The sequence below is a fragment of the Pipistrellus kuhlii genome, unplaced genomic scaffold, assembly GCF_014108245.1.
Source record: "Pipistrellus kuhlii isolate mPipKuh1 unplaced genomic scaffold, mPipKuh1.p scaffold_m20_p_8, whole genome shotgun sequence".
Taxonomy (NCBI): Eukaryota; Metazoa; Chordata; class Mammalia; order Chiroptera; family Vespertilionidae; genus Pipistrellus; species Pipistrellus kuhlii.
In genome coordinates, this window is record NW_023425584.1 from 33,468,916 (window position 1) to 33,487,472 (window position 18,557).

General features: G+C 53.8%; 1 protein-coding gene across 2 annotated transcripts in view; it reads left to right on the plus strand.

Moving 5' to 3' along the window:
• Positions 1 to 2,355: 2,355 nt before the first annotated feature.
• CDHR2 (cadherin related family member 2) overlaps positions 2,356 to 18,557 on the plus strand; it is a 30,762-nt gene continuing 14,560 nt past the window's right edge. For both annotated transcript variants that reach the window (XM_036424067.2, XM_045576425.1), the window contains exons 1-16: positions 2,356 to 2,508; positions 7,915 to 7,981; positions 8,279 to 8,350; positions 9,462 to 9,601; positions 9,740 to 9,793; positions 11,793 to 11,882; positions 13,887 to 13,976; positions 14,559 to 14,684; positions 14,764 to 14,910; positions 14,995 to 15,070; positions 15,170 to 15,285; positions 15,407 to 15,640; positions 16,610 to 16,765; positions 16,849 to 17,010; positions 17,295 to 17,356; positions 17,880 to 18,123. In XM_036424067.2, the coding sequence (XP_036279960.1) occupies positions 7,930 to 7,981; positions 8,279 to 8,350; positions 9,462 to 9,601; positions 9,740 to 9,793; positions 11,793 to 11,882; positions 13,887 to 13,976; positions 14,559 to 14,684; positions 14,764 to 14,910; positions 14,995 to 15,070; positions 15,170 to 15,285; positions 15,407 to 15,640; positions 16,610 to 16,765; positions 16,849 to 17,010; positions 17,295 to 17,356; positions 17,880 to 18,123 (1,821 nt within the window). In that variant the 5' untranslated portion in view covers positions 2,356 to 2,508; positions 7,915 to 7,929. The remainder of the gene's footprint in view (positions 2,509 to 7,914; positions 7,982 to 8,278; positions 8,351 to 9,461; positions 9,602 to 9,739; positions 9,794 to 11,792; positions 11,883 to 13,886; positions 13,977 to 14,558; positions 14,685 to 14,763; positions 14,911 to 14,994; positions 15,071 to 15,169; positions 15,286 to 15,406; positions 15,641 to 16,609; positions 16,766 to 16,848; positions 17,011 to 17,294; positions 17,357 to 17,879; positions 18,124 to 18,557) is intronic.

The window sequence follows — 18,557 nt, forward strand, 5'->3', positions numbered from 1 at the left end:
AGACCCAGAGCCTGGAGTGGAGTCACCTGCCGGTCCTGCTACCAGTTAGGCCACCAGCCATCCACCCATCCACCCAAACATTAATAATGTCCTGGACTTTACTCTGGGTTGGGCACTGTGTCTGGAATTTTAAATACGGTATGTGACTTCATGTCACCCTCACCACCAGCTTCTGAGGTAGGTTTCATACATTACCCACAGTTTACAGACTGTGGAAACCGGGGCTTACCGGTTCTGGAACTTGTCCCACCACCACTGAATGCAGGCCCCGATCCCTGAGCCTCATTTCTGAACAACTGAGTTGTAACAGTCATTTCTAGGGCCGTCCACCTCTGCAGCATCCTCTCCTGGGAGACGGAGAAGACACCTCTCAGACATCAGAGCTCAGAATCGAGCCACGGCTCCCAGATCCCGGTGTGTTTTTGCTCTCATTTTCTTCTTCTTTTTTTTTTAATGGGTGGACTTAATGGATCACATTTCTCTTTTACTCTGCCTGTTGGAGAGCTTGGAATTCTATTCATGGCCCACCTCTGACAATTACTGGAAACTTAAGGGCAAATATTTAAATATTTTGAGAATTCTATTCAGGCCTCGGTTCTCCTCATTTCCCTCCCCCCTCCCCCGACTTGTTTTGCTTTCATCCATGTTTCTTCACATTTTGAAGCTTGCAGCATTTTATGTTTATTTTTTAAATTTTTATTGATTTCAGAGAGGAAGGGGGAGGGAGAGATAGAAACTTCAGTGATGAGAGAGAACCATTGATCAGCTGCCTCCTGCACACCCCGCGCTGGGGATTGAGCCCGCAGCCTGGGCGTGTGCCCTGACCTGGCTCACAGGTTGATGCTCAACCACGGAGCCACGCCAGCTGGGCAAGCTTGTAGAATTTTATGAAATTTGTTTTTATTGTGTAAAATATACGCAGCATAAAATTTACTCTCGTACCCGTTTCAAGTGTGCAGGGAGGTGATAGTAAGTACCTTCACACTGTTCTGCAAGCATCACCACCATCCATCTTCAGAACTCATCTCATCCTGCAAAACTAAAGCTGTGCCCATGAACCAATGACTCTCTGTGGCCTCCCCTCTGTTCCTGGCAGCCACCTGACTATTCTAGATAGCTCCTACTGTGTTTCCCCAAAAATAAGACATCCTCCGAAAATAAGACCTAGCGCATGGAAAGATAAGACATCCCCTGAAAATAAGACCTAGCGCAACTTTGGGAGAAAAAAATTAATATAAGACACTGTCTTATTTTCGGGGAAACAGGATAGAAGGAGGTCGAAACAGTCCCTTTTTGTGACTGGCTTAGTTCACTTAGCATAATGCCCTCAGGGTTAGCCAGGCTGCAGTATGTGGCAGAATTTCCTGCCTTTTTAAGGTTGAATAATATTCCATTTTTTGTATACACCACATTTTGTTAATGCCTTATCTGTTGCTGGACACTTGGGTTGCTTCCTCACGTTAGCTGTTGTGAGCAATCCTGCTGTGAACATAGAAGTCCATGCCTGGATGATTTGATAATCTGTTTTAAATTTGGGAGGTTGGGGAACAAAGATTGTTTATTTGATTAAACTAAACTAAAATGAGCTGCATAGGAACAATCTTAGAGTCCAAAGAGACACCAGCTTTGTTTTAAGGCTGCAGTGGCTGGTACAGCATCTCCTTGCTACCTTCTCCAGCCTTCTCTGAGGACCACTGCGATCAGAGCTCCCTGCTGAATTCAGTGCCTGGCTCATAGTAACTGCCTGACATGTCTCTGCTGAGTGTGAGGCAGGCGTGGCTCCTGCCCACGAGGGGAGGGTCGCTCAGGATTATGGCAAGAATCTGCCAAGGCTACCGATTCAGTGTCCTGGTGGGTTCCCTGCCACATGCCAGCCCCCGCACCTGGAATGGCATCTCTGTTATCTGGTTTTATCCTCGTAAGAATCCTGTGATATAAGTAACTCTCTTTCCTCCGAGCTGCAGATATGGATATCTGCCATCATGCTGCAGGGAGAGGTAGATGTAGGCCCCAGGGACAGTCAGACCCTCTGAGGGCCTCAGCGGCAATACCCAAGCTCAGGGCTGGCCTCATTCCTCTGCGGAAACTTCACGTTTGATTATTACACTATTTTACTAGTTCCCTCTCCTGACCTCTCCCTCTCTGACCTTCTCCACAGGGCTGTCCCTGAGGCCTCTTGTGTTGGGGAGGGGACCACTTCCATGGATGCTGCCCTGGATGTCTTACTCCTGCCTGCCCCAGGGCTGGGCCTGGCTCCCAGGTGCTCTGGGCTGGGGCTCTGCCAGGCCCTCCCTCCTGTGGCCTGGATCTCATCCACGGAGCTCTGGGGCCTGTCCTCCCAGGAGCCTTCCGATCCCGGGAGGCGCGGTCTCTGGCAGGGTTAATGATTGCTCAGGGGAGGCGGAGACGGTGCCAAAGTCTGTGAGCTGCACACTGAGGGCCCCAGAAGGCGCCCACCTGTGCCTGCCGCTGTCTGCCCGCCGCTTCCGCAGCCCCTTCGGGGCACAGGTAGGGACCACGGAGCTTCGCTGAAGCAGGGCGTGGGGTTTCCTGCCAGGCGTAGGGACCCAGGGGGGTCGTTGAGACCCAGGCAAGCTTTGGAGGTACCATGACAGCTGGGTGGGAGCGCTGGGTTGGGCAACTCTGGAGAGTGTCCCAGCCTGGCCGCCAGGCCTCCGTTTCCCCTCCCAGGGCTCCGAGATCTCCCGTCCATCCTTCCCCAACAAGGCCTTGGGTCATTTGGACCCACGGAGGACTCTTTCCAGAATGGGAGGGAGGCAGGTCCCCTCGGAAAGTGAGTTAAGCTGCCTGGGCTCCTTACGCAGGAAGCTCCAGGGGGTGAGGTCACCGTGGCTGAGTCTGGGGCCCCGGAGCTTGAGGAGAAAGAGCTGGGCTCTGATGGTCTTTTTTGGGTTCAAATCCTAGCTCCCTCATCACTGTGGGTGGGCTCCGGAACTCTCTGGGCCTCCGTTTCATCATCTGTAGAATGGGGATGGGGATGATGTGGGCGGAAGGTGGAGAGCCCTGACGCAGAGCTGGGCCTGTGGTCAGTGACTGGCTCCGGTGCTGCCTCCACCAGCAGGAGGAAGTGTCAGGCCAGGACTGCGGGCTGGCTGGGCCCCAGCTCTGCCTCGTTCCCAGGCCCTAACACATGTCTTCACCTGGTGTACCAGGGGGAGACTCGGCTAAGAGCCGGGCCAGGCCTGAGCTCTGCCCTGCAGCAGGGTCTGTTGGGCTGGGCATCAGGCACAAAGCAGGGGCTCAAGGCACACTGGGAGCTGACGGACGGAAACAGGTGTGACCAATGTGTGGGTTCCGTGGTTCGTACCCCCGGCCACTTCTTAGCAGGGAAGCAGGCCCAGGGAAACAGGGTAAGGGCTCGTCTGGGGTGGTGCGGGAAGCGAAATCCTGGAATCGGAACCCAGGACCCTTTGACTCCATAGCTGCCTGCCAGTGAGGCAGCCTGAGGGATGGGCCTAACCCTCTGCCCTTTCTCTGGGCATCACTCTCTGAGCTTTGCTGGGCCTCCGTTTCCACACTTGGACCTTGGAACGGCCATTCCCGGAGTTAGGTGACAACTGCGGGAAGTAACGAGGAAGTGGAAGTGGAGTGTGCTGTGAGCTAGAGCTGTCAGTGGCGGTGAAGGCCGGGCCGCCTCCCTCTCTGGCCTCCCGGAGGGCCCCGGAGGCCTGCGGTCCCCTCTCCCTGCGCCTCCGCATCCTAGGAAGTCTTGGAGCCGTGGCTGTGAGAGCTGCTGCGATGCCTCCTCCCACGGAGGCTGCGGAGCAGAAGTGGGTGTGTCCGGCCACGCCAGGGCCTGCGTGTCTTACGGGGTGGGATGCAGGAGCCAGCCTCATTCACCTCTGGGTCCCTCTGGTCCTTCTCTGTAAGGTCCCAGCTGAGAGGTTTGTGACGCAGAAGCAAAACACGGAATCCAGGCTATTAAAAAGGGGGGAGGTTTTAATCTGCGCTCCCACTCCCAGGCGAAGCTCACTGGTTGGAGGGTGGGCCAGGGCAGTTCGCGCCAAAAAGCGGCATAGGTACTTCTTTTATACAGCTGTTTAGTGAGGGGAGGGGGGAGGGATGAGAGGTGTGGAATTCCTGCCTGGGGCCAGGGGTCTAGGAAGGCCCTAGGAAGGCTATCTTTGTCACCATCCACCTTGCAGGTGCTTGCATGGGCTCTGGGCTTCCCCCCAGCCTCGACCTAACATTCTCCAAGCACTTTCTGAGAGTAGGGAAAGGGGGTGGGGAGGAAGCTGTGATTTCTAGAATGTAGATAGTCCCATTTTCCAGAAGGCAGACTGAGAGGCAGAGGAGGAAACAAGAGCTGTCGGGTGTGGCTATGCAGTGACTGGGGGCTGACGTAAGACCATGCCTCGCGCCCGTGCCTGGGGCTGCCCAGCACAGCCAGGCCTGGGAATGCACTGACCTGGGCATCGTCATGGGCAACTCCACTGTCAACATAAGAAGCATTCAAACCTGTAGAGAATTTTTATGAGTTTATTTGCGCCCAAACTGACTACAGTTGCCAGGAAGCAAAATGTCAACAGCTTGAGAAAATGCTTCAGAAAACGACAGTTTTGCCACTTACTTTATACATCAAAATAGAAGGGGAAGGCATAAGGGGGTTGCTAGTACATGAAATCCACTCTGATAGATTAGGGAGGTGGGGAAAAGCAACTCGGGAAACCGCTGAGATTGGAGAAAGAGTAAAATGGAGAGACATACACTTATTTTACATTGGTGGGCATAGGATGGTTAACAATGAGCATTTACACATACGGAGATGGCAGGAGATGGTTAACAATGAACGTTTATGCACATGGAGATGGCAGGAGATGGTCTGCGGAAGAGCGAGATAAGGACGAGGGCTCTCTGGTCTTGTGCTCTGGTGGATGACTGTCCCTGAGGGGACTGAGGAAGGGGAGTTCTCAGGCATTCTGAAGATTATATTACTGTAGTGGCAAAAAGACAATAGACAGGCTCAGTTAAGGTAAAGACTGACCTTTGTCAAGGAAGGTACTCACCTAGGACATGACTACCCTCCATGACTGGCTTTTAGTTAGGAAGTTTTAATCAGATCGCCTTACGTGGTTACTTACTTTAGGCCTCTGAGCGAATAAGGCCTATGCAGGCTTCTCCTGAGCTTGTCAGGTTTCTTATGTGGCCCCTTTTTTGTCTACATCATTCACGTCTTGTCCATCTGCACCTGGTCTGTCCACTGGCCCTGCTGGTGTGCCAGGATCTTAGGGACCAGAGGAGAGTCACCAATGTCTGAACTGGGCACCACCCTGCCCTTAGAGGATAGAAAGACTCTGCGCGTACCGGAAGGCAGAGCAGGTGTCCCGGCCAGAGGGACACATATGCAAATGCCTGGAGGAAGGACGACATAGGGCGTGGACGGAGAACAGAAGCATTCAGTGCACCGTGAGGACCTAGCCTGCCAGGACGAAAGGCAGGCATCGGTCCGGCAGCTGGTGGGAGCCAGGGTGGGGGCTTGGGCCTGGGCGCGGTTGTGCCCAGTGGGGTGGGGACACTCACTGTGCCTTCCCCAGCTCACTCAGAAAATAGTCATTCTCTCAGATGACTGAATCCAGAGGGTGACGCTCTGAGCCGTAGAACTTTGGCCTCATTATGGCCAAAGGAGCGTGTATTTATAAACGTCTCTCCGAAGGGGAGACCCAGGCCGACCTGGGCAGCGCCGGAAGGAAGAGCAGGAAAGAACACCGGACTGGGACTCAGAGGGCTGGCTGGCTGGGGGCGTTGCTGACTGAGGCTGCTCTCCCTGACCTCATCCCGAGGGTCTCTGCAGGCCTGGGGGGAGGTCTGGCGGAGGAGGAAGAGAAAACCAGAAACCTCGAAAGAGCAGCACCGACTTCCTGCTTTGGGTCCTGATCCCATTGCTGACTAGGCCGTGTCCCTTCCCCTCCCGGGTCACGACATGCTGAGGACTGAGGGGTGTGGGACAAAGTGCAGTCCGCAGCATGGGGCCCTCGGGGCTGGATCCCAGGGCGGGAGTCTCCTGTCTTCCCGGCTGCACTGCGCGACCTTTGTCACGGTGAGAAGCACACCTTGCATACCAGCGGCCGCACTTTGTAGCTAATTGTCCTGTGGCTGCTGACTCACCTGCGAGTGAGGGGACCAAAGAGGACACCAGAGGTGGGAGGTTAGGTCCAAGGCCACACACAAGGAGATGCCAGGACAGGCTGTATCCAGCCAGCGTTCAAGTGCCCCGGGTCTGGCTTGCACTGTGGACACCGGCATCTACCACCACCACCACCAATGCCCACCTCCATCGCATCTCCACTGTCAGCCCCCAGCACCGTCCTCTCCACCCCACGGCCAGCACCACCAGCTCCATCTGCCTCTCTGCCCTTGTCATCACACACATTCCAAGGTGCCCTCCCGACCCAGCACCCCCGCCAGCACCACTTCAATCCTCACCCCACACTGAACTGCTGTCCGTGTCCCCAGCCTGGCCTCCGGGAGAGCTCGAGGCCAGCCCCAGTCACTGTACCTGACCTGGAGGCCAGCCTCAGTCACTGTACCTGACCTGGAGGCCAGCCTCAGCCACTGTACTTGACCCTGACTCCCTTACAGCAGCAGCGACCACAGCATGGCCTCTGCCTCCCTGAGGACTGTGGCTCGGCACACGTGATTCTGAGGCCAGAGGACTTACTGACTCCTCCCGAGAAGCTGGGTCCAGCATTTTCCAACCTGGCTGAGTGTAACCGACTGTCTGTGGGCTGTCTGCAGCTATCCTCCCTGGGGACCCTGGCAAGCTAGCAGTTTTTTAAAATATATATATATTGATTTCAGAGAGGAAAGGAGAGAGAGTTAGAAATATCAGCGATGAGAGAGAATCACTGATCGGCTGTGTCTCTTGCAAGCCCCCCAACCGAGGATCAAGCCTGAAACCCGGGCATGGGCCCTGACCTGGAATGGAACCCTGACCTCCTGGTTCATAGATAGATTCTCAACCACGGAGCCACGCAGGGTGGGCAGGCAGCAGTTTTACAGCCACTCCCCACGGGGCACTGGTGAGAGGCTCACTGCAGAAATACAGTCCTTGGTCATCCACACGCAGCCCGGCCCGTTCCTGAGCTCTGGAGTCAGTCTCGGAGCACCAGTGTGGCGACGGGCACAGAAGAGAGGCCGGAGCGGTTTCCATGGGGACTGTACTGGCTGTGGCGGAGATAGAGTGAAGATGACCCTGCAGGGTGCAGAAGGAAGGGATTTGCGTTTGCTGAGCACCTACTGTGCGTCAGGCACTGAGCCGGCTCTGCTCCCTCAGGCCGTGCTGTGCTTTAGTGTGTATGTAGCTGTGTACCCCTTCCCTCCATCCTCCCTCCCCCATCACCGCTTAGAGTCATCCCTCCCATCTTACAGATGAAGAACCAGGACAGAGAAGGGCGGGCAATGACCAGCGAGCTCCAGCACTTCACACAGGGAGAGCGGTGCAGTGGTTGAGGGAATGAATTCTGTGTCCGAAGGACCTGTGTTCAGAGCACCGTCTTGTCATTGATTCTCTGTGGGGCTTCAGGCAGCCCCTATTCCCTCAGCCTTGGTTTCTTGGCAGCCACCTCATGGTTGTAGGAATAGTGAGATTATGCTTCTAACGTGCTTAGATCAGTGCCTGCTACACGGTGGGCTCTGAACTCTGAGGTCAGGTTCAAGGTCAGTCTCAGGCTGGGGCTCTGAACCAGGCTCAGCTACCATGCTCACTCCCTTGGTTCTCTCTGACTCCCCCTTACCCTGGGACACCTGGAAAACGGGGGGAGAGTGATGTGACTTGGGGGAGAACAGCCGAACGGTGATGACGGATGCGCCTGGGTCAGAGTCACACCGATGGGGGTCGGCTTAAGGAGGAAGGACTGGGTCCAGGAGCCCCTTCCATGATGCCTCTTCCCCTAGGTCCCTCCAGACGTGATGGCGAGGCCATGGCTGTCCTGCCTACTGCTTCCTGCCCTTGTCGTGTCTGGTGGGTGCCTCCTCTCCCCTGCCAGAGCAGCACTAACCTGGGGACCCTCGGCAGAGCCCTCCAGCAAGGAGGGGATCCCTCATCAGCAAACACCCAGCTTCTATGAGCAGCCCTCTGGCCGGCTGCCCTGGGGAAATCTGGGGAGGAGTCCAGACTCAGGCGGGTGAACTGGACTGAAGATTGGCAGGGGTGTGGGGGGGTGGGGGGGTAGGAGATGGTGTGGGCTCCCACGGGGCCAGATAGGGGTTCAGGCTCTGCAGGGGCGCTCAGATATTCCAGTGCTCTGTGTCCCTACAGTGACGGCCAATGTGGCTCCTATGTTCCTGCCCAACATGACGTCAGTGGCCCTGCCTGAGGACCTGCCTGTGGGTGAGTCCCCGTCTCCTGGGTCCAGTCTGGGCCGAGTCTTTACCCCCCAGAGGCTCCCAGGGGCTCCTGTGGGGGCGTGCTCCTCATCCCGCAGCTCCAGGACCTGTCACAGGCAAAGGGGATCTGAAGAGAGCTGGTTCCAGAAGTCAGCATTGGGGTCAAGAGCCCTCACGTAGCATCAAATAATCCAGCTCACACAAGAATGGTGTTCCTGTTTCCACCTCTTTTCGTCTTTCTGGTTCCCCCAGCGGCCAATCTCCCTCCTTCTCCCTGGCCAACTCCGGCCTTCTCTGGAGGTTTGGGGAGAAGGGAGGGATGGTAGCACTTGGCAGGAAGCCAGTACTCGCTGTCATCAAGGGAATGTCCACTCTGACTCAGGTTCCCTGAGCCATGCCTGCCCCCGGGGAAGCTAGTTATTTTATTGTTCAGAGCAACACACTTCCCTCCCCCTTTTCAGCCAGACTAAGTGAGGGTCTTTTGCTCTATTTTTTTTCTTTCTAAAAAAATATTTTTATTGATTTCAGAGAGGAAAGGGGAGAGAGAGAGAGAGAGAGAGAGAGAGAGAGAGAGAGAGAGAGAGAGAGAGAGAGAGAGAGAGAGAGGCATCAATGATGAGAGGTCCTGGGGCCGGGCCAGGGCAAGGAGATGCCTGGGTATCAGCCCATTCTACTGAGTGCGGGGCAGTTGGGGTCATTTCCCCAAAGGAGAACAGGATGTTGTGATGAAAAGGCCTCTGAGCCCGGCTGGTGTGGCTCAGTTGGTTGAGCATTATTCCATGCACCAGGAAGTCGCCTGGCTTGATCCCTGGTCAGGGCACGTGCTGAGGTTTTGGGCTTAGTAAGGCGTGCGGGAGGCAGCTGATTCCTGTTACTATTTCATCCATGTTTCTCTCTCTCCCTCTCTCTGAAATCAATACAAACGTATTTTAAAAAGGCCTCTGACTGGGTGCTGGGTAACAACCACCAAACCTGGAGCCCTGAGGGCTGGGGGATGCCCAGATTTCTGGGCACAGAGAAGGCAGGCCCCCCAGCCCAGCCTCTTGGGCCGCTTGGCCCGGCCCATGGTGAAAGGGGTGGCTGTGTACCCTGGACATTCCCCGCCCCGTCGCCAGGTGCTGAGGCCTTCTGGTTGGCAGCCGAGGACCTGGACGGGGACCCTCTGACCTATGGGATGAGTGGCCCCGACTCCATCTTCTTCACTGTCACCCCAACCACTGGGGAAGTGAAGCTGGCCAGCCCTCTGGACTACGAGGTAAAGGGCAGAGGTGTGGAAGGCCCGGGAGGGGCAGGGAGACAGGAGGCCCTGGAGCCAGTGTCCCGGGGTGGTGCCCTGGCTGTGCTCGCACCCCGAGTCGGGCTTACCGTGGGCCCTTCTCTCTTCTTGCTGCAGACAAACTTCTGGCTCAAAGTTACCATCACCGTGAGCGACGGTCACAACCTCGCAGTGAGTCGGCGTGGGGTGCGGAGGAGCGGGAGGTCCAGGGGTCAGCGAGCAGGGGCTGGGGCACACTCCTGACTGTGCCTCCTGCCTCCAATCAGCAGAGAGGGCCCCAGTTAACAACAAAGAAGCAAATGTTTAATTAATTAATTAATTAATTATTAATATATTTTATTGATTTTTTTGCAGAGAGGAAGAGAGAGGGATAGAGAGTTAGAAACATTGATGAGAAAGAACTATCGATCAGCTGCCTCTTGCACACTCCCCACCAGGGATGTGCCCGCAACCCAGGTACATGCCCTTGATGGGAATCGAACCCGGGACCCTTCAGTCCTCATCGTTCTATCCACTGAGCCAAACCAGTTTCGGCAAATGTTTATTTTTTTTATCAAAATGATACTTGTCCTCTTTTTGTTATACAATTTTACAAAGATCTTAATATTTTTATTAATTTGTTTTAATTATATAAATCATTGCTTATATTACAAATAGAACCGATTCTATTACTAATGAATGTGCATATTAATAAAAAGCAAATGCCAAATATCTCCCTACCCAACTCCTCTGAGATAATCACTTTCAATTTCTTTGGCTAAATGTGGTGGTTATCAATGCTCATATTTCTAAGTATCACCGTGTCTGTGTCTTTGAAAGTTGAGGGTTTTGTTTTTAAAACATATTCCCCATTAAAAACAAAACAAAACAATTTCAATGACTTGGGTATTTATGGACACATTCTCTTGGTAAACTTTTCAAAAACTGCAGATAAAGGTCAGGTCCCCTCAGGCACCTCTCACAGCCCACCCCCACCTGAAGCGTCTACGCCACTGGGCTCTTTCATATCCCCCCTAAGTGTTCACGTACATAGGTTCATCCACAAAAGAAACGTTGTGGTTTAAAAAAAAAAAAATATATATATATATATATATATATATATTATCGTATATGTATATATTATTGATTTCAGAGAGGCAGGGAGAAGCAGGGAGAGAGAGAAACACCAATGATGAGAGAGAACCATTGATCGGCTGCCTCCTGCACAGCCCCCAGTGGGGATCGAACCCACAACCCAGACACCTGCCCTGACCTGGAACCGAACTGTGTCCTCCCGGTTCATAGGTCGACACTCAACCACTGAGCCACTGCAGCGAGGTGAAAGGTTGTAGTTTTTTGTGCATTTTCAGAAACCCGTGTGGGATCCTACTGTCCATATTGCCTTGAACTGTCCACTCAACTACCAACTTTGGAGTTCATTCCATGTCTGTGCTCCAGGCCTTGTCTCTTTACTGTCTTGATGCCAGCCAGAGGCCACACGTGTGCTTTAGCTGGTCTGTTCTGATGGACATTTTGGTTGCCTACAGCCTTACACGATGGCAAACAAAGCTAAAGTGAACATTCTTGTAATAGAACAGGCACATTTAAAAGAAATTATTATTATTTAAAAAATATATTTTATTGATTTTTTTACAGAGAGGAAGGGAGAGGGATAGAGAATTAGAAACATCGATGAGAGAGAAACATCGATCAGCTGCCTCCTGCACACCCCACACTGGGGATGTGCCTGCAACCAAGATACATGCCCTTGACCGGAATCGAACCTGGGACCTTTCAGTCCGTAAGGCAGAACCTGGGACCTTTCAGTCCGTAAGCCAGAACCTGGGACCTTTCAAGTCCTCAAGCCGACACTTTATCCACTGAGCCAAATCAGTTTTGGCTGGACAGGCACATTTTAGACGTTTAAAAAGTGACCTAACGATGGCTGCCGTCTATGTTCAAATGGCTCTGCAAACGTGGAGAAAGAATCCAAACAGCGGGCGAGCCTGGAGGAAGGGTACGGGGAGTTCTTTGTTCTGTACTTGAAGCTTTTCTGGCATTTGAAATTGTATCACATAAAAGGTTACCCCAAACCTTGCCGAATCGTCCACTTGGTCTCTTGCCCAGATGCTCCTCACTTTGCTCTCTCAGGGCCCCCGTGTTCCAGGCTTACCTGGCCTTCTCCCCACAGGTGGAGAAGGACTTCCAGGTGATTGTGGAGGACAGAAACGACAACGCACCTGTCTTCCAGAGTACCAGTTTCTCCACAGAGATCAACGAGGTAACATCTGCCTCAATGGTGTGCGTGTTGGGGTCAGGGGGAGGAGAGATCAGTATCCTAGAAGCTCTTCTCTGAGCAGGAAGGACCAGAGAGCCAACAGCCATCCAGGAGTGGGAAGAGCACCTGCTGGAAGGGGTGGTTTCAGGAACCAAACCCAGGGGATGCAACCCATGAACAATAGGCACAGCACGATTGGCAGTCCATCAGATTGGATCGGAACGCCTTAAATTATTATATAAAGAGAAATAAAGGAGTTGACTTTTTTGTGTATCTGAAAAATGTAGAGGTATACTTAGATTCAGGCAGGCCTGGATTCAGGTTATTCAAGCCATGCTACCAAGAAGAGATTTCTCTCCCCATCCCAGCTCTGCTTCTCTGTTGCCTCCATCTTGGGGCAGGGGGCCAGATCTCCCTCGGGGCGATAAAAGCGTCCCCAGCCACTCCAGGCTCGCATTCCACGGGCTTTGCAACTTCAACACAGAGTGTCTCTTTCTTAGGGACCCCAACCAAAACCCCAGGGTTGCCTCTCATTGGCCCATTTTGGGTCATGTGGGTACAGAATGCTCTGATTGGCTAGATCACATGTGTCAAACACAAGGCCCGCGGGCCAAATCCGTCCCGCCAGGCCTTGCAATGTGGCCCGCACTGCGCTGTCATCACTGCACTCCGCTGCGTTTCCATCACAATGACAGTTTATGACTGTTCAGTAAACCATTCGGCCTGAGATTTAGGCTGGATTTTAGATTTTGGCCCCTTCTCAGATTGAGTTCGACACCCCTAGGCTAGATCTTCATCATAGGCTTTTCCTTCTAGTAAGGGGAGGCAGCCTCCCTTGAACTGTATATGTGGGGAGAGATTCCCCAGGGGTCCCTGAGCAGCAAACAGCACCATTACCACGTGGCTTTGAAGATCCATGAGGTTAGGTCTCCATGCAACACCAGACATGAGGCTGGTGAGGTCCAGACAGGCTCTGATGGAGCACCTGCTAGTCCCAGGCACTGTCCTAGGTGCTGAGGATATCTGGTGAATAGGACAGCCCTGGCTGTCCACCCTTAGTAGCTCACATTCTAGTCAAGAGCACAGGCACTAATCAAGGAAACATTAAATAAACAGATGGTGTGAAGCTCTTAAAACAGGACAAAATGAGAGAAGATGATGAAGGGGGGGGGGGGCTGTTTTAGGTTGAGCACTCACAAAGGCTTCTCTGAATAAGTGACACCTGAGCAGAGACCTACAAGGCAAGAAGAAGCTGGCTATAGAATGCTCCAGAAAAAAAAAAAGATGTTCCAGGCAGGGGAAACAGTAGATGCCAGGGCTCTGAGGTGGGGATGAGCGTGGAGTGTTCTAGGTATAGCCAGGAAGCCAGTGTGGATGGAGGGTGGAGAGTGAGGGGGAGGTGAGGTCAGAGGGCTACGGAGGCAGCAAGGACTTTATAGTCTTTTTTTTTTTTTTTTTTTTTTTTTTTTTTTTTTTTACCTTATATTCTGAGTGGAATGGGGAACCGTTGTGTTTTTAGCATAAGAATGATATATAGTCTGATTTTCAAGGATCTGGCCACCATGTGGAAATAGCGAGGGTGTGGACAAGATTTGCAGGGCCAGGTTTCAGGCAGCAAAGGCCTCCTAGGAGAACCTTCCGGCTCTGCAGGGTGCTGCCTGGAACATACTGCAGCTGTAGGCTACAGAGAGCCCACAGGAATGCCTGTCAGGGGAGTGACACATCCTGGCTTCTGGAGTCATCACTGCCAATCAGAGGCCAGCTCCAGTGGTAGGAAGGCTGCCTGGGGAGAGGAGCGGAGGGGGACTTGTTCCCTGCTCCTCCGGCTGCCTCCAGAGGCCCATGAGCTGGGGAGGAAGAGGGAACATTTGTGGAACGTTGGGTTTCAGGCCCTGGAAGGTGTGTCATCCTCTCAGTGGGATAGCTGAGGGTCGGGGCGGGGGTGTGACGCACTCAGGCATGAAGGGGATGCCTTGGAGCTCATCGGTGATGAGTCTCTTGTTACAGACCCTGCCAGTTGGCTCTCTGGTGTTCTCGGTGCTGGCCACGGACAAAGACACAGGGTCTGCGGGGGTTGTGCAATACTTCATAGAGGAGGTGAGTGTGGGCCCCACCACCCTGCATGACCACCAGGGGCAGCGTTTCCCACACAGTGGGCAGGGACCTTGAGGGCTGTGCTGTGCGGTGGTCCAGCTCCAGTCCTCAAGCCTCTGTTGGCCCCTCTGAACCTCGCTTGGCCCAGAAGCATAAGTAGGGTAGCTGCTGTAGACAGAACCCTTCTTCCCACCCTCTTGCCCTGGACACTGAGTCTGTGTCACACCAGCTGGTAGAAGAAATCAAGGCTCGGAGAGGTATAGGTTCTTGTCCAAGATCACAGACCATAGGAGTGTGACCCCGGTTCTCATGAAGACAGATTTGCTAGCTGTAGCTCCTGTCTATGAGCGCCCACTACCTGCCTGGCACATACCTTAGCCTGCTTGACCCTCCTTTCAACCCACAGATGCATATATCTGAGCCCACTCGCTAGAGGAAACCGAGGCTCAGAAACCGAGGCTCAGAGAGGTTGGGGAGGGTTTCAGGGCTGGTCAATGGCAGATTTGGGATTCAACCGCACTTTCTCAGAGCAGGTGTCAGGGACAGGGCCCTCAGGGAGTGTGGCCTGACTGTGCTCTGCCTCAGGTCATCCCGAGCACTGAGGATAGCAAGTACCTCTTCAGAATCCTGTCCAACGGCTCCATCATCCTCAATGGCAGCCTCAGCTACAACAACAAGAGTGCCTTCTACCAGATGAAGCTGAAGGCGTGTGTGAGTGGGGGTGCAGGGCAGCTGGGGGCCGGGGCACTGGGCCTGCTGCCCCAGCTCATGGAGGCCCGTCTCCCTGCAGGACTCAGGCGGCATATACCACGACAACTTCACCATCCAGTGCTCCTCGCCTGTCTTCCTGTCCGTCACTGTGATCGACCGGCCGGACCTGGACCCCCAGTTTGTCAGGGAGTTTTACTCAGCCTCCGTGGCTGAGGACGCACCCCAGGTGTGCTGGGGCCCTGGGGCGGGGGTCTAGGTGGAGATGAGAGATGGAGAAGGGGTCTGGGCCTCTGACCATGCCTCCTTGCAGGGAACCCCAGTGCTGAAGGTGGAGGCTGTGGACAGAGACAAAGGCATCAATGACCGGGTGACCTACGTCATCTCCAGTGAGAACAAGGGTGGCTCCAGGCTGGGGATGGGCTCAGAGAAGGGGTAGAGGCTTATCAAAGCCACTGAAAGCAGCTGCTCCTGCTGCCTCTTTCCAGATTCCACAAGGCCTGGCTGGTTTGACATCGGGCCAGACGGGGTGATCAGGGTCAGCGGTTCCCTGGACCGTGAGCAGCTGTTGGAGGAGGATGAGGAGGTGCAGGTACGGGTCACGGTAAGTAAGGCGTCTATCACACCCTTCCCATTCCCCTCTCGCACCTCTGACCTTTTATCTCAGCACTCTCTGAGCACTGGTTTCTCTGACTTTTGACCTCTGGCCTCTGCTCTGCTCTCAGGCCACAGAGGAGCACCTCAACATCTATGGGCAGAAGGCCGAGGTGAGCATATGGGTCACGCTGAGGGTGACAGATGTCAATGACCACAAGCCTGAGTTTTTCAACTGCAGTCTCCCGACCTGCACCTTCACCCCCAATGAAGCGCAAGTCAACTTCACTGGCTCTGTGGACGAGCACTCCGCCACCCGCATCCCCATCGATGACCTCACCATGGTGGTTTACGACCCAGACAAGGCATGTGCACCCAGATGAAGGATGGCATGGGCAGGGGGAGTGGTGGGAGATGGCTGGGTGAGGGAGGTGCACAGCCACCTGTACAGTGAGGTACCATGATGCGTGGTGGGGGATGAGTGATAGGTGACGGTGGTGCCAATCATGAGTGGCGGTGAAAATCAGAGTTTTTGAGTGATGTTTGGAAATGTTGAGGGATGTTGTGGGTAGTCTTGTGCTCAGGGTGATGCTAGGTGTTGGTGAACAGAAAGGGAGTTGAATGGAGATTGGTACTGGATGCTGAGTAATACTGAGTGGAATACAGCTTTTGGTGGTGTTGAGGAGAGGGTGGTGATGGGGGTTGAAGCTGAGAGGTGTTGGGATAGTACTGGATGTTGGGGGTGTGGGGAGTGTTGAGCACAGGGTGGTCTGAGTGAGTAGTAAGATGCAGGGTATACTTAAATGGAGGATGATTCTGAGTGGTGGGTGACTTGGTACTGAATGAGAATGCTATGGGTAGTGTTTGGTTGTATTTGGTGACACTGAGTTGGTACAAGATGTGGAGTGGAGGGTGAATTGGGGGGTGGTAATTGGGTGGGTGGGTTGAGTTGGTGGTTGGTGTTTAGTGGAGTGGAGGGGTACAAGCAATGGGGTGATGCTGGCTATTGGTGTTAGTGTTGGTAGGAGTGGTGGCGGGTGGTGATGTGGCTCATAGGGAAGGCTTGTTGCAATGCTTCATGGGAGTGGCCTCCAACTCTACAGCTCAGATCTGGGGCCCACAGAGCTGAGAGAAGTCTTCCGATGGGCCTGCATTTCCAGGGACTAGTGACCAGCCCAGGCTCCGGGCCCTCACACCTCAGTTTCTTGAAAGCCTCCCTCTCTTGGGGCCTCAGGGGCAGGGTTTCCTAAGGCAGGAACCTGAGGCCAGAGACTTGTGGGAAGGTGTGTGTGCTGCAGCGGGTGGGGTCCTTACTATACCCCCCACCTCTACAGGGCAGCAACGGCACCTTCCTGCTCTCCCTGGGGGGGCCTGATGCCGCAGCCTTCAGTGTCTCCCCCGAGAAGGCAGCGGGCTCAGCCGACGTGCAGGTGCTGGTGAGGAACCCGTCGCTGGTGGACTACGAGAAGCAGACGGTGATGTGGGTGCAGGTAAGGGGCATTCTGGGGCCCTGGGACGCTCAGGCCATGGGACACGCTGGTCCCAAGGCTGCTGCCTCCTCCCCTCTCCTCAGGTTGTGGCCGTTGACTCCGTCAGTAGGAATTCCTCCATCGCCTCGGTGACCATCCACCTCAGAGACATTAATGACCACAGGCCCACCTTCCCTGAGAGCCACTACAACCTCAGTATCTTCGAGCACAGTCCGGTGGGCTCTGTGGTAACCGACAGTATTCATGTGAGTGATGGGGGACCGGGCTGGGCCGGGCTGGGGGACCTGGAGGGCAGACCGGGGACTGTGGCCCTGCCTGTCTCCATATTATTTGATGCCTTTGGGTCTCAGCAAGTGTGCATGTATGTGTGAGTATGTATGGGGGGGTGTCGTGTGGGGGTGTCTAGTGTGAATCTGTGTCGGGGGTGCTTTCTTTGTGTCAGGAAGCCTGGTCTCCATCAAGTGTGGAGCTGGCAGTGAGGGCCATCACTTGTGAACAGTGTGCTGTAATCTCTCCCCCTGTCCTACAGGCCTTTGACCCAGACACGGGTGAGGGGAGCCACATCACCTACAGCCTGCTTTCAGGGAATGGGTAAGGTCTCCGGGTGGGCATGGGGTGTTCAGGGTAGCCAGATCACACATAAGACACCTTCCCTAGCCGGGTTGGCTCAGTGGATAGAGCCTTGGCCTACAGAGTGAAGGGTCCCGGGTTTGATTCCTGTCAGGGGCATGCACCTCAATTGTAGGCTCCATCCCTGTATAGGAGGCAGCCAGTGGATGTGTCTTCCTCACATTGATGTCTCTCTGTCTCTCCCTCTCCACTTTCTCTTAAAAAAAAAAAAATCAATGGAAAAATATCCTCAGGTGAGGATTAATAAAAAAACAAACAACAACAACAACAACAACAACAACAACAAAACACCCAAAACTAAAAAGAAGACATTCAGTTGCATTGCAATATCAGATAAACAACGAATAACTTTTTAGTATAAATAGGTTGCAAATGTTCCATGATGTTGCAAATGTGATAAAACATTTTTCACTGCTTAACTTGAACTTCAAACTTAAGAGGGCACTCTATCTTTCCATCTGCTCAATCTGGCCACCTGGCACAGGGCAGATATCTTTGAGGTGGATCCAGACACAGGGACGGTGAGAGTGAGGAACAGCGAGCTGCTGGACCGGGAGAAGCAGGCGGAGTACTACCTCACGCTGCAGGCCACGGACGGCGGAAACCTGTCGTCCTCCACCACGCTGCAGATCCACCTGCTGGACATCAATGACAACAAGCCAGAGGTCACCGGCTCCTACAACATTTTCGTCCAGGAGGAGAATGGCAATGTCTCCATAACCATCCAGGTACAAGCCAGCCTGGACCTGGAGGGTGGGGCAGGGGGAAGGGCACCAAGCCTGGCTCCGTAGTCCTGCTGGCCCCGGGCTGGCATCTGGGCTTTGCAGTGTGGCTAAGAGGAAGTCACTCAGCCTCTCTGGGCCTCTGTTTCCTCTTTAGAGTATGAGGGCAATCATCCTACTTATTCCCAAGGTCACTGGGGAACGATGAGACAATGCATGGAAAGTACTCGGCACAAAGCCTAGCACAGAGCAAGTCCTCAAATACACATGGCTCTTTTTAACTCAGGCCCCTGCCTTATTCCAAAAAGGCCTTGAGGTGGCTTAGGTTAAAAAAAATAAGATAAAAGTACGAATGAAATAAAGTGAGAGAGAAAATAAGGATGGTACTATTAAAGGGCACTAAGGTAGATCTGGAACCCAGAGACACACAATTGCTAGGA